We start from the raw sequence: 15,706 nt of genomic DNA on the forward strand, positions 1-15,706 counted from the left end.
GTCTGTATCGTCCATTATCTGATGTTTATGACAATTATTGGGGCGACAATACCCTGCTCTCTATGGCTAGGAGATAGAATAATTTCCTAAAAAAAAGGCTTATGTTATTGATAAATTTGACACATGACTTTTACCTAGGGCCTTGGACAGTATGGTAACTATACTGAATAGGCTAGCTATTGTACCAACGAAGCAGTTTTATACATTACCCAAAGAGGAACTCAATAGTTCCTCGTCTCAGGGAAAAGACTTAAATCGAGAGGGTTTTGGTTCAATCCTAACCCGTTGTACTTGGACTATTGCCGTACCTTTTTTTATTCTTTACAAGTTAGCTCTTAACTACAATCTCACCTGATGGTAAGTGATGATGCAATCTAAGATGGAAGCAGGCTAACTTGTTAGGAGGATGAAAAAACACCCTTTCCGGTTTCTACACGACATCGTACCGGAACGCTAAATCGCTTGGCGGTACGTCTTTGCCGGTAGGATTGTAACTAGCCACTGCCGAAGCCTCACACCAGCCAGAGCTAATTAAGAAAACCTCAATCTGCCCAGCCGGGGATCGAATCCAGGACCTCCGTCGTGTTAATCCACCGCGCATACCGCTGCGCCACGAAGGCCGTTACAACTGGCCTAATCCTACTCGTAACGCAGACTATACGCTGAATTGGAAAAGGAAAATATATAAAAAAATATATTAGTAGGTACGAGTTATAATAAAATTTACTCTGACATTTCATACTCAGTATTATAAATACTAGTTGGCTGTAACTTTCAGTCGTGTCACATACGTATGTCATTAGAACAAAAAGCACTCGCCGAGGTATAAAATGATAAAAATGTTAAACATGAAAAATTTTTCATGCAGGTAGGAATATAAAATGATTTTCACTCTTTACACATCGCAGTTGTCACACATATTTTCTAGAGCGGAGGCTTTTGAGAATAAAGTCACCGGAGACCACAAAGAGAGAAGAGCGCTAACATAAATAACATTTTTACATTATTAAAATAAGATAAGTAACAAAGTATGTTGGTTCGTTGGTTGAAAATCAAAGTCAATACCTCATTTACTTCAAATAGACTTAGAGTTCAAGCACTTAAAAAACGTAAGGTTATGTTATGACTAGCTGACGCCGCGCGATTTCACTCGCGTGGTTTCCGTTCCCGTAAAAATACGGAAATAATATACAGCCTGTAGCCTTCCTCGATAAATAGGCTATCTAACACTGAATGAATTTTTCAAATCGGAGCAGTAGTTCCTGAGATTAGTGCGTTCAATCAATCAAACAAACAAACTCTCCAGCTTTATAACATTAGTATGATTAATAGATAAGTAAAATCGAAAACGCACCATGATCGGAGAAGAGCCCACTTGGTTTACTTACAAATGAAGACTTTGCTTCAGAATTATACACAGCAATTTTATTCTAAATTTTTAAGGGAAAATATTTGAAAAAATCAATCCTTAACTTTTACTAGTAAATCTTGGCGTTCATACAAGTTTCAATTGCATTTACATGCAGTAAAATAATGATTCCAATCAAAAATAACAAAAGTAACAGTAAATGAAATCTGTAAAATTATGACAATTAAATAACAAAACAAAGTTGGATCACAGTGTCTAAATAAAACAAATGCATATATTTCGTAATTTAATTGACTATAAAAAATTCAAACACTACGCGAAACATTCCAATTCATCTAACATTTACATAAAAGCGACAGGTCACGAAATATCGAAAACCGCTTGACGTACACGAGACAAAATTCAGCAGAGAGTTCACAGATAATAGACCTTCAGCTAAGAACGGATTTTGCAACAGGGCCGAATTAGGGAGGTCCAAGGGCTCTTACAAGTTTAAGGAAAAGGTCGGAAAAACAATTTCCACGCGAAGTCGCGGGCGCCGTGTATAAATCCACGACTCCGACAGAAATAAAACCTTTTTAAGTAATTCATGAAACGGCATTTATACACTTAACCTATTAAAGATGAAGAGTTTGTTTGTTTGATTGAACGCGCTAATCTCAGGAACTACTGGTCCGTTTTGGAAAATTCTTTCAGTGTTATATAGCCCATTTATCGAGGAAGGCTATTTGCTATATATTATCTCCGTATTCCTACGGGAATGGGAATCCAGCAGATGAAACCGCGCGGCGTCAGCTAGTTCTTCCATATAACCCATCATTTCCCAGCAATCATCTACTCTTGCTTGACGGCCGTAAAGAGCCGCAATGATCGTTCACGGTGGCTCCTAAATTTGAATTGCAAGTGATTAAACATTAAATACGCGTTTTGAATTCGTGAAATGGGTTACTCAAAGAGAAGGCGTTCATTTTATTGTGACGATTTTATTTTAACATTAGTAGACGCCTCCGCGGTATCACCCGCGTGGTTCCCGTTTTCGTAGCAATACGGGGATAAAATACAGCCTATAGCCTTCCTCGATAAATGGGTTATCTAACACTGGAAGAATTTTTCAAATCGGACCAGTAGTTCCTGAGATTAGCGCTTTCAATAAAACAAACAAACAAACTCTTCAGCTTTATAATATTAGTATAGATAATGTCTATCCATACAATATTGATAATATTGTCAACGTGATTGTTCAATAATAACTTTGGCTAAAGTTACTTGACTTCGTCCGCGTGGCGACCCTAAACCATGACATTTCTTAACCCCCGACGCAAAATGAGGGATGTTGACGACTTTTGACGTCAATATCTGTCCGTGTATGTGTCTGTCTGTAGCATCGTAGCTCTCAAAAGGATTTACATTCGCGGTTAACTATGAATACTGAATCACATGGATATAAAATTACACGGCATGAAATGAAATGAAAACGTTGTAAATAATATTAGGCAAACAATAAAAATTCAACTAAAAAATGTAAATCAAACAAAACAATTAAACAATTTCTTATTTGTACACTTTCACTACATAAAATGTTGTTCGGTATAAAACAACAAACAAATGGTCAATCAACCTTTCGGACTACTAATAAGGGTTCTAAATTCGTGAAACGACCTCTGTTTAAACATTTCGTTGTACAAGCCAATACTTATAAAGGCAAATTTTCCCTCCAGCCAATCGCAATTGATTTTTCCCGAGCGATGTAAATGGTCGTAATTTAATGGTTTTAGCATCTCTCCGCGGAGTCGTTATTTCGATTTGTGAGTGATTAAACGTCGAATGATTTGGTCTGTGTTCGCGTAATGAATATTTTATGTTACATCTGATTTTTTTAACTATTTTATAAATAACGTAGTTTATTTATACCTACCTAAGCTAAAGTAAATTATATGCAAGGTAACTTTTGAACTTATCATCATTATCAACCCATATTCGGCTGCATTGCTGAGCTCGAATCTCCTCTCAGAATGAGAGGGGTTAGGCCAATAGTCCACCACGCTGGCCCAATGCGAATGTGCAGACTTCACACACGTAGAGAATTAAGAAAATTCTCTGGTATGCAGGTTTCCTCACGATGTTTTTCCTTCACCGTTTGAGACACGTGATATTTAATTTCTTAAAAAATAAGTAATAAATAAGTATTGTAATAAGTTATTAAATAGGAAGCGGAATTACTTTGCCATGTTCATGATTTTATTTGGTGTAAACTAGACTTATTATCTGTAAAGTTAAAAAAACGCGTTTAATTTGCTTAGCTATCAATGTATTAATTAAATTCCCAACAGAGCAGCGGTATATTAAGTTAAGCATGATGATTGAACTCCGATTTTTTTTAAATAAATACAAACAATATTAAAACTAAATAATTCTTAACTAAATCCACGTGTAGTTTAATGAAAGCACCAACGACATAATTGGAAATTGACACTTAATTATAGCAATCACGAATCGTGGATAAATGCCCATCGGATTTACGAGTGAATGAACGAGTTTCAGAGAGCAAACTGAATGGTAGTTTGCTCTCTGAAATAACGAATGAATTGTACGCTTAATACCGTTATGTAAGATCTTTCTAAAACATAAAGCCTCTGAGAGGTTATATTTTCCCATCCTACGCGAATTCCTTTTTGCTTTACGGATACGACTATTATAAAAACAAAAGTTATTTAGATTTACGAACGAAAATAGCAATAACAGTTTCATTCTAGCATCAAAAAAAATACAGGGACTTGATGAAAATATATAAAACCAATGGGTAATATGGCGAATATATTTTTAGCTTACACATAAGTAATTACTAAGATCTGCATATGTTCATCCCAGGAAAATATCTCAAGTACAAGTCAGAAGGAACAAGTTTCACGGTTTGCTGATAACTACAAAAAGGGCGAGAATTTGGAAAGATATATAAACTGGACCCTTCTCTAACTCTGCAAAAGGGTTTTTCGGCTTTATAACTCTAACAAATTCACAGTGACAATATGCGAGATATCTTAAACCACCGGACTCAGATTCGTTTTCCTTTCATTCGTGTATTCCTCATTCTGTTTCCTTATCCGAGACGCAAGTAAGACTCCAATCATTCTTAACATCTTAGAGATCGTATAAAACGAGGGCCTGTTATATCCAGACATACTTCATTTCATGAAAGTTCAAAGTTTGCCAGCCAACGCTCCTACCCAATGGCGTGCACTTCATAAATGCAAAAATGCACTGCGTACTCTTAGGATTCGTTACCTTCGTGGAAACTCTTCGTTATCAGACCCTTTATGGGTTTCCACGTCGACGACGTTTGATATTTAATGGTGCTTGTCAAAGGGTTTTCGCGAAGTACTAAGTAACGACTAGATATCATGTATTCTCATATTTTGTCACCATAATATCTTTGAAAACTGCCACCTTCCGCGACAACTGTAATATTAATTCCTTAATACTACCTACCGTAAATACCTAGGGTAGAAGCATATGAAAAGAGGATAGGCTGACAAACTTTACATAAAATGAGGCAGGTCTGGCCACTGAGCCTCTTAGTGCAATATAACCTTTAAATAAAACAACGAAGGATTGAACAAAACAAGGGTTGCGTCATCAATATCAACGTTCTTAACCCTACAGACGTCAACAATTCATCACATTTGGCTCTACGTCACATGTTGCAAGAGCCACCCGCAATCGGACGAAATGGTGAATCGGTTCCCGAGATGAAATCTTTTTCTGTTTTTCGCTTTCGAAATTCAATACGAAAATAGTGATGGATGTTGGATCGGGTAATGGATTTTTCTAGTCTTCTGGTATTGCGACATTTCGAAATGCTCTTTGGACTGACCGCAGTAAGTTTTGGTTGTGCAAGCCTTTTTTTCAACTTCCTACATACGTTTACTAATGAAACTTGTTATTTATTTATTGGCTAAGTTTTTACTCGTTTTGCAATTTTACAAATTCATTTAGGTGATTGAAATATATTATTATTAGGCCTGCCTGCGAATTATTGCTCACAAACTTCCGTGGAGGTGTCACTCCTATAGTTATTTCGTAACGAGACTTTTATAACTCTACAGGGGACTATCGATTCGTCTCTACCTCTCTCTGGCTTACAGGATGCTACGCTAAAATAATTATTACCATATTTAATTAAATTGCTACGTTAGTAGCATTGGCGTGTACAGGGATTGAAATTAGGGTAGGCACTATACGTTGTACTAAATGAAAATATTCTTCTTCAATACAGGTTTGTATTAAATCCTCAGGAGCTATTGAGGCAAGCTAAGATAGATTTAGAGATGAGATAGTTTATATTCTAGAAACAAAAAAGGGGTTTTTAAAAAGCTAAATTCAGGCAAACGAAGTCACAAGCGTTAACTTATATTGCATAGCTGAATTAGCAAATGTACTTTCACCGCAATGTGGTATATTGGTAAACATTTGAAACCAGTAAGTGCTTACACACTAATTAATATCATATTTATATAATTAAAACCAACACGACCATTTAATGAAATTATGATAAAGTAAAATTGGATGCATCAATTTAAAATGATGCGCTCGATGCCATATTATATTATATCAGTATTTGCAAATTGTGAAAACGTATTTATTTTAATACGTCGGTAAGCGTATCCATTTAAACAGCAATTCCTGCGATTCCGTCCGCTTCTATTTGTGTTTGTAAATATAATTTTGTATAGAAAATGTCACCGACAAGTTAATAAGGTTGTCAATGTTCTTGAAGTTTACCATTGTAGTATAGTTAAGGCTTTATATTCATAGATTGAATAATTTACTTACTTTAAAACAAGAGCTTTTGGCTGGTGGGAGGCTTCGGCCGTGGCTAGTTACCACCCTACCGACAAAGACGTACCGTCAAGCGATTTAGCGTTCCGGTACGATGTCGTGTAGAAACCGAAAGGGGGTGTGGATTTTCATCCTCCTCCTAACAAGTTAGTCCGCTTCCATCTTAGATTGCATCATCACTTACCATCAGGTGAGATTGTAATCAAAGGCTAACTTGTAAAGAATAAAAAAAAAGCTAGTACATTATCTTATCAAACAAATTGAAAATCTCTTAATATAAACCACAAACAAGACATTAATCTCATTTTCAAACCTAAAACAAAACTTAATAAGCAAGAATATTGTTATCGGATTAAAACAAATTGAAGATAACAAAACCCGAAAGTGGTCCAAAGAGAAACTGATGAATCAGGAGGCTTGGGTCGGGTAAAATTAAACATTTCTAGAGCAATATCAACGCCTACAGGGTGTTCCATACGAATCGGAAGAAATAATGGATACCGTTAGGCGCTCGAAGTGGGGGTAATGAAGCCTTCCGAACGGCCAATCTTCGGAAAACTGACGGTTTCATCTGAATTTTCGATGTTATCAAATAAAATATTTATTTAACGGTCATTTCCTTCGGGGATTATAACAAAAAACGACCGCTCGTAGATACAGTGCAAATTGGATTTAAGAGTTTAATTCAGCTTTTAAGCGATGGTAATCATTTAACTGTAAGCGTTTATTTAACGTTTATTAACTAACTTTAACTGGTGTAGGTCTTATCTTGGAAACTAAAACAACGATTGAACGTATTACATTTTTTTGTTTGGTAGCTGACATAATCAGCCCGCCACCATTTTAATTTTTTTGAGAAAACCAAATAGAGGCCCTAAAAACATTGTATATCATAATACAGTTCTGTGATAAATAGTATATAACAGGACAAGTCTTCACCTTGCTTCAAATAGCTAACCAAAAATATCCTAACCAAAATCCAAAAATAACTACATCCACGGACTTGCAAACTTAAGCCTGCCCCTGAGAATTTCTCGAATGCTAACCGCATTAAATTTTTTTAACTGACTTAACCCAGGACTCAACTTTAGACCACGAAGACCTAGGGTTAAATCCGTACAACCAAAGTTACTATTGGACCAATGAGAGACTAGTGGCAGACAATATGCACGGCACATTCAATTTCACAATGGATACTTCACACACAGTTCACGTCCCATGTAACTAGTGCATGTAGTATATTATTTGTTTAATTCAGGAGACTGCGCACGTACGTGAAAAGACGTGACGTCAATCCTCAACGTCTACGTACGAACTGTTTTCAACAGTTTAAAATTGTTTCAATTTACTACAGTCGTTTTACATGACAAAACAAGGCTCATATAATACACTCAATACCGTGTGTAAATTAGATGATTCCGCTCTCAAGGTTGGGGAAACTAAAGATTTTAATTTATTGAAAGTATTCATCAATGTTAAGGACTCATATTTGGTGGCGTTATACACTGTATAATTGTCACCTGAGCCATGAAACCCAATGGATGTGACCTCTGCCTTCCATTCGTAGGGCGTAAGTTTTAATCTGGTCCAGGGCATGCACCTCCAACTTTTCAGTTATGGGCATCTTAAGATATTAAATTTCACGTGTCTCAAACAGTGAAGGAAAAAACATCATGAGGAAATCTGTTGACCTAAGAATTTTCATAATTCTTTACTTGTGTGAGTCTGCAAATTGGACCAGCGTGATGGATTAGCCTGACCTCTCTAATTTTGAGAAGAGACTCATGCTCAACAGAGTGTAGAATAAAGGTTGTTAATGATGATTTATCACCTGACGCGCGGTGACAACACGTGTGTGTAGAGTCCATTTCATGAAAAAAGTCCCGCGGTTAAAACCTGAACAAAAATTGACAGCGCCTTACACAAATGAAAGTAAGACCGCCATTACCAAAAGACAATGAGCGCCATTATGACAACTAGCGCCGCGTCTGGGGGACTTCTTACATGAAAAGGACTTTACCTCATTTCTATTGGAATTACACTTATATAGGACACATACCTGAAACGACGAGACTGCAAGTTGTGATAGGCCGTCCACATACGGGCCCAGGACTGCGTGCTCCCGCACACGCAGCGACCGTCGCGTCGTCTCCGGGTCGAGTAGGTCGTGTACACGCTCGTTGTAGATCTCCATGTATGAAACTTCCACCTGTTTATACAATAGAAATTATTTAATACTAGAACACGACATTTTACACACGTAGTTCTTAAATCTCAAAGGGGAACATCTTGGCTCAAGAACTTACGCCAATGGTTTAATATGAGTACCAAATCACTCTTTCGAGCACGCTAATTTTACTTTGTTCACTACATGGTAAAATTAGCCTTAATTATTGCTGACCTCCGATAGGAGATGGCACTATCAGAACAGTTCTCACATACACAGGATGTCCCGTAAATGTTACGACATCCACAAGATGATAGCTGACATCAAGGCCTACTGAAATAACGCAATATATGTTAGCCGAAATTTCACGGTTTTAAAGTTATATTGATTTTTGTACAACATGCAAAAATCACTAATATATGTCATAATATTTACGGGACACCCTGTATATTTTGCGGACAAAATATAGCCCTATTGTTTACACGGCAATGGCGTACCTTTCTAGTATGAAAGAATTTTTGAAATCGGTCGAGAAGTTTTTGAGTTAAATCATAAGAAACAAATAAACGAAACGTCAAATCTTACTTCTTCATAATATTAGTTTAGAGAACAATAGGTATTTTAATGATATAGGTAGGCACATAAATTCACTGTTGATTGCATTTGCTGTGCTTTACTAGAAGGTGCTTATAAAAATAAAAAAGCACAAACTTATCAACTAAGGGATTTTCTCTCAACATTTTTTTAAGATTTATTAACGAGGGGTGTAATGGATACAAATGTCTGTTTTACATATACTTTGTTTCCTCAATTTTTTTAGCATAGCCACTATTCCCTATTCCCTTCAAATTATTCATACATATATGTGCTAGTACCTAGTTACGAAAAAAGTCCAGTGTGTGTGATTGGACGCTGTACTTTTTGTGTAATCTTCTCATATAAAAAAATCGCATACGTTTGTTACAGATGCAATGCACAGACCGTAATCCTCTACGGTGATTTTGCCGACAGCTCTGCAAACTACTGCAGGCAGTGTTTTTAGAAAGTTGTGCAACATAGTTCCACAACCATCAGTCGGATCAAATATGTCCCTAGTGCTCTGTTTCTATGGACTAAAAAAGCTCTGCGGATAATCCACGTCTGTGCAAGCCTTAATTTTTAAGTTTATATTCAATTTTAATGAAGTACTTAATTAAACATTGCAACAAAGGAGAACGCCGAAAAACCAAAGTCATTGGCATAGCTCAGCGAGTCGCGAAGTTAGCCTCCCTCCCCCTACCCTTAGGTGGACCGAGGACATGAAGTGGGTTGCAGGGAGCCGCTAGATGCTGGCGGCTCGAGAATTTTGTTGAGAGGCCGTTTTGTTTGGAAGTCCCTGCAAGAGGCCGATGTCCATCGGCTGTTAATGATGATGACTTAGCCATTGTGCTGTCTATTGTTCTATACGTCATCTCCTCATTGCATGGCACAATCTAACACTCGTTACAATGGCATTCATTACTCATCATCATCATCATATCAGCCGATGGACGTCCACTGCAGGACATAGGCCTTTTGTAGGGACTTCCAAACATCACGATATTGGGCCACCTGCATCCAGCGAATCCCTGCGAATCGCTTGATGTCGTCAGTCCACCTGGTGGGGGGTCGACCAACACTGCGCTTACTAGTGCGGGGTCGCCATTCCCGCACGTCCATCGGCTCTTCGAACTATGTGCACCGCCCATTGTCACTGCAGCTTCGCAACTCGTTGAGCTATGTCGGTGATCTTAACATCAATAACTCATTACTCAACAGCGGCATAAATAGCTAATTATCATATAGATCACCTTATAAGTGAGGGCGGGCGGCGACTGCTGGCGGGCGATCCGCTCGAAGAGTGCATCACACAGCCGCGGTATGATGCCGCCCTCGTCGGGCCCGGGCGCGCCCATCATTGTGTACGACTTGCCGGAACCTGCAACAAAAGGAATTAGCATTAAATTTAACTCAGTAACCATACTTAGTAATTTTTTATACTTACCTAAAAGCGAAAGGTCAAGAAATATCGAAAAACCGCTTGACCTACAAAAGAAATTTGGCAGTGAGGTAGTTCCTACGTATAGTTACGTACAGTTTATAATGTACTCGATAAACAAATTTATCGAGTACACTATAAACGGTATGTTACAAAACTGATATGACATAATGTTGAAACGTGAAGCAATTTATCAAAAAAATAAAAATAATTCTCTCGACAATAAATTCAGAAATACCGGATTTCCATCTAGCTTACCATATTTTACATATTATACGGACGATATCTATCTCGGGGGTTGTCATCGCTTCAAAATTTACGCGCCGTATGCCTCGAATGTGTGCATTCAATATTACACCTCCGGATAGAATAGATTACCCACAGATGGAAGTGGGTCGGGCGATTTGGAATTTCAAATTGATAGTATTATACGACACAAAGGTGCGACCCGAATCGATCAAAAATATTACTACCCGTATAATAAACGTTCGCCGCTGCAGAAAAATCTTTTCGGTTTCCGACTAAAATATGTTTCTTTTGTAAACTAAATTACCCGTATGTACCAACTCGTATATACAATTTGTGGATTTTTGTTGGGTCTGGGTGACGTCTTAGCAAAGTTAACCATTATAATGTTTTGGTCTGAAAGGTATGGTAAGGTAAATATAAGTTGCACTTAAAGTTCAACAGCTAGACCGACCGGCTAAGCTATAATTGTTAGGCATTTTGTAGGCATACATACGGTGTGAGGTGTAATGCACCGGTGGGTCAAGTTATAGATAAGTAAGTATTGGCACGCCAATATTGCTGATGTCGCCCAAAATATCGCTCACAACCTGCGTTAGCTTTTATCGATGTCTGATCTGTGCTCGAAACAGCTAAATAAATTAAGCTACGCGTATTATCTATTTAAATAAAAATTAATTGCTGTTCGTTAGTTTCGCTAAAACTCATGAACGGCTGAATAGCTTTAAAGGTAGGGGTAGGGTAGGGTAGAGGTAAGGTAGGGGTAGGGCAGAGGTAGGGTTGTCGTAGGGTTGAGGAAGGGCAGGGGTAGGGCAGGGGTAGGTATAGGGAAGATATCCACCTAAGTCATAGCGAAGCTTGACCGGGTCCGCTAGTGTTCAATATAAATGTGTCTGGCTTTTAGTCAAGTTTTCTGAGAAAAAGTTTTATATAAATCCACCTAATTAACTGGTCTCGAAGATCTTAATCTTAAATTATATATATTGCGCAAGAATCGCTAGTTTAATTGCATTATTTATAGAACTATTTCTAAGTTCCATAATCTGTTTGTCGGTATCGTTAAAAGTTAAGAACGTATTAGCAGTCGGCGGCACGTGCTCGCTAGAGTTAGCGGGAGATACGTGTAACGAGCTTAATGCGCCAGCTAAGGCCTCGCGATGCACCGGCGGAGCGGAGAGGCGCATTAAGATAAGTGCTCAGTATGAAAATGTAATTTAAAGCCGCGACTCACGGCACGGGCACACTCTGCTCTTCAATTAACGTCGCTGAAAACACCTGCTTTGTGTACACTAGAGACGCTACGTAGAATTAGGTCAATTAGTTTAACAAGGTATACCAAACTAAAAATACAAATATGTTTAGAATTATTTTCTTAGTGTGAATAGATTTTAATAGCAGGTGTCGGAATAAGCAGAAGAGTATATCGGATGTTAAGTGGAAATCCATCAGCTTTAAATCGTCACCGTATACCGATAAACCTGAGCTATAGATATTAACCCTTATGTGCGTGTAATTTCACCGGCAACCTTCAAACCTTTAGAATGCTGGGAACACAACCTATGAATATGACTTATACTTATCAATTGATTTAGACTTTTGACTTGAAGAAATCCTTAACTTTTCGATGAGAATACGGTTAACTAATTACGCATATAATAGACAAGTAATAGTAATAATTTCTAAATTATGAAGACTGCATCATCCTAGTGATGCATCTTAATTAAACTTCACTCACACTTCTATAAAGTTTCCTGAAAGCAAAGACACCGGAGTCAAAAGATTCCTTTCACTCGAAAGATCAAAGTTTCTCAAAGCTTTCATTTAATGAAGGCTGCATCGAACGAAAGTTCTGATGAGATAGATAACAACGAACGCAGTGCTTTTCTCAACTACTGAGTTTCACTTTCACGACATCCATCCATCTTTGATCAAAGTGCTTTTTATTTTTTGAGACAGTTTACGTAACTATATAAATTCAAAGTCATTTTAATAAATTGTAAGCTAGTCCTTTTAAATTATTAATTAAAATAATAAGGAAGGCAACTGTTTAATTGAGCAATTAATAATTATCTACTTATACTACAACAATGCGGCTAATGGCAGGCGTCCACAGATCCGCATCTTACATATCCGACGTATCACATCAAACGGATTTAAGTCACACAAATGCGTCCACTGATCCGCATAGTACGGATCGCATCGAACGGATTGCATCTACAGAAAAATTAAAATCCGTTTGACGCGATGCGTATCTGTGGACGCCTATCATAATATCCCACACAGATCTAGAGCCTTTCAAATGAAACACAATAAAACCAAATCTGATTTTATAGTTTAAAGGTGAAGTGAAGAAGAATAGTGAAATACAAGTAGGTATTACTTATTAATCACAATGACCTTCCGCCAGCCCGCATATATTCAAGAATTATTAATTACCCTACAAGTACCACAACTACCAATTACTTTGTAATGATTCATATACCCGAACCCACAATTCCCATGGGTAAAATCCAAATGAAAATTCCACCCGACCTCGACATCGACAGTGAAAATCTCGACTTTTCGCCGCATACACCGAGCTGCGATGACACGCGCATGATTTACATTTGATTGATGTCTCTCGTAAAAGGTTCCCACAAAAACATGCGTCTACTATCGGGTCGATGTTCGCAAATAAAGGACTATTTTAGAAAACCTTTTATATGACCTTTTACAACCATCAATCAATCAATATATTAATAAGTTATATGTCGAAGTTATATAAAAATATAATTGTCTTTAATAAAATTTAGAACAGACGTGAGTTTTTAGCATTGATTTTATTATCTTATCAAGGGGTTCGAGCTCGAGCAAGTATGACTATGTTACGTTATTTGAGTTTTAATAAATCAAATATAACTTGCTGCTACTGAGAAGAAAAATATCGTAAAGTAATCGAAAACATAATGTGAATTTCATAATGAAGAAAACTAAAGAGTTATCCTTAATGCTCTCGAGGAGTGTGGATCAATGCCAAACCGATATTGGTCAACCTCTTAAAGAAAACTCGAGTTTAGGTACGGGTAGTGATCAAAATATATGATATATAACTATCAATTATGATGGAAGATCTGAGCATCTTCAGAGCGAGACTAAACAAGCATCTCAGCCTCATTGTTTCTTTCCATCAGGCGTTTTGTACTTCCAAGATGTATCGCTCCTTTTTCGTCTCGTCATAATGAAAGAGAGAACATTATTTATGCTATCTCTTTCGTTTCAATTCCTCAATTAATAAAACAATTACAATATGACTTCAAAAACAGAACACGTACCAACTAAACTAGAAAGCGAAAAATCATATTACGTTCTACCTGACTTTATTAATCACTTTGAAGACGGTGCTATCCCGATGATGTATGAATTCATGCCATGTAAGAATATCATAATGATTAAGATTTTTCAGACAGAGTTCTTTAATGTAGCTCTATCAGAAACGACATAAATTAATACAAAACCTCCTCCTTTTTTTGAAGTCGGTTAAAAAGAAAGAGGTAGGTACAATGAAGTCAAAATTATATACCAAGTTATCCTAGGCCTGATGGAAACCAATCGTTTGAGACGCAATACTTTTATAGAAATAGATTCTCTACAACTTTGATTCGTGCGAATTCTCTGTGAATGGAGAAAGTTCAGACATTTAAGAGATTCAAGTAAACTCACTAGACCCCGTAATGCAAGTGCGGCTCAAATTTTGCGGCTGGATTGTTCGTCAGCGTTGGCGCGCGGCCAGAGCCGAGCGTTCGGTATTCATCACAGGGCATTGTTGTTGGGGAATTGCAAAAATTACTATTAATGCCCCGCGAGCGCTGTGAAATCACTACGATGACTTTTTTACTAGAAGAATTGCGATTTGTCGATTTCATACATTTATAATCTTTTTAACATAAAACTGAGCCGACTTCATCATTATCATCATTATCAACCCATATTAGACTCACTGCTGAGCTCGAACCTCCTCTCAGAATGAGAGGGGTTAGGCCAATAGTCCACCACGCTGGCCCAATGCGGATTGGCGGACTTCACACACGCAGAGAATGAAGAAAATTCTCTGGTATGCAAGTTTCCTCACGATGTTTTCCTTCACCGTTTGACACACGAGATATTTAATTTCTTAAAATGCACACAAGTGCAAAGTTGGAGGTACATGCCGAGGACCGGATTCGAACAATTTAGGCAAAGGTCATGTCCACTGGGCTATCACGGCTTTTTAACGGACTTATTTCAGTTATTTTGATTTTAACACAATATAACTAAACCGACTTTCATGACGATTAAATGGGACCAATCTGGAAGTATTCTTTTATCAAACAAAAAAAAGAAATTTCAAAATTGGTTAATAAATGATGAAGTTCTGAGGTACCAAACATTATAAAAATAAAACATACGCGTCAAATTGAGAACCTCCTCCTTTTTTGAAATTGGTAAAAAACTGTTCAAAATGAATGTCATACGGCTTTTCCTAAACTAAGTTCCAAAACATGTATACGACGTCATTTTATAAGAAGATGGTATACTTATTTTGCATACACTTAGGGACAATAATGGAAAGGAAAGTAGGGTGTTTTCATAATGTCTTTCATTACGATTTCCAAAGTGTATTATTTTTGTGTAGTAAAACAATTTATTATGAATAGGTATAAAGTTGGAGGAACATAAATCTACCTATGATTTTCATTATAAAAGTTCGAACATAAATAAACTTTATTTGAAAACAAGTCCGAATTCCATGCAAGCTAGCATATTCGCTAGGTAACTAATTAAATAAAATAACAACATGATTTAACAGTTAGAAACTAAAAATTGTTTGCTTGCGAAAGCGTTCTAGAGTTTTCTATATTCTGTGGTTTTCATACACTTTTAATCATTTTAGCGCTTTTAAACAAATTTGATAATTTTTTACCATAAACACATACAAAACTCATAATAAGTGGCGTCCGCAAACCCTAAAAGCCTAGTTCAGACTACTTTAGCATTTTAGTCGAGCGTACTAAACTACTTGCTACTGCCCAAAAATCGTTCGTACTTTGTTCGA

General features: G+C 37.1%; 1 protein-coding gene across 1 annotated transcript in view; it reads right to left on the reverse strand.

The window, feature by feature from the left end:
• Positions 1–15,706, reverse strand: part of LOC112044204 (kinesin-like protein KIF13A) — a 194,319-nt gene that overhangs the window by 56,922 nt on the left and 121,691 nt on the right. Inside the window, exons 4-5 of the mRNA XM_052884050.1 lie at positions 10,202–10,329; positions 8,265–8,414 (exon numbers count right to left, since the gene is read on the reverse strand). Coding sequence (XP_052740010.1) covers positions 8,265–8,414; positions 10,202–10,329 — 278 coding nt within the window. The remainder of the gene's footprint in view (positions 1–8,264; positions 8,415–10,201; positions 10,330–15,706) is intronic.

The sequence above is a fragment of the Bicyclus anynana genome, chromosome 1, assembly GCF_947172395.1.
Source record: "Bicyclus anynana chromosome 1, ilBicAnyn1.1, whole genome shotgun sequence".
NCBI lineage: Eukaryota > Metazoa > Arthropoda > Insecta > Lepidoptera > Nymphalidae > Bicyclus > Bicyclus anynana.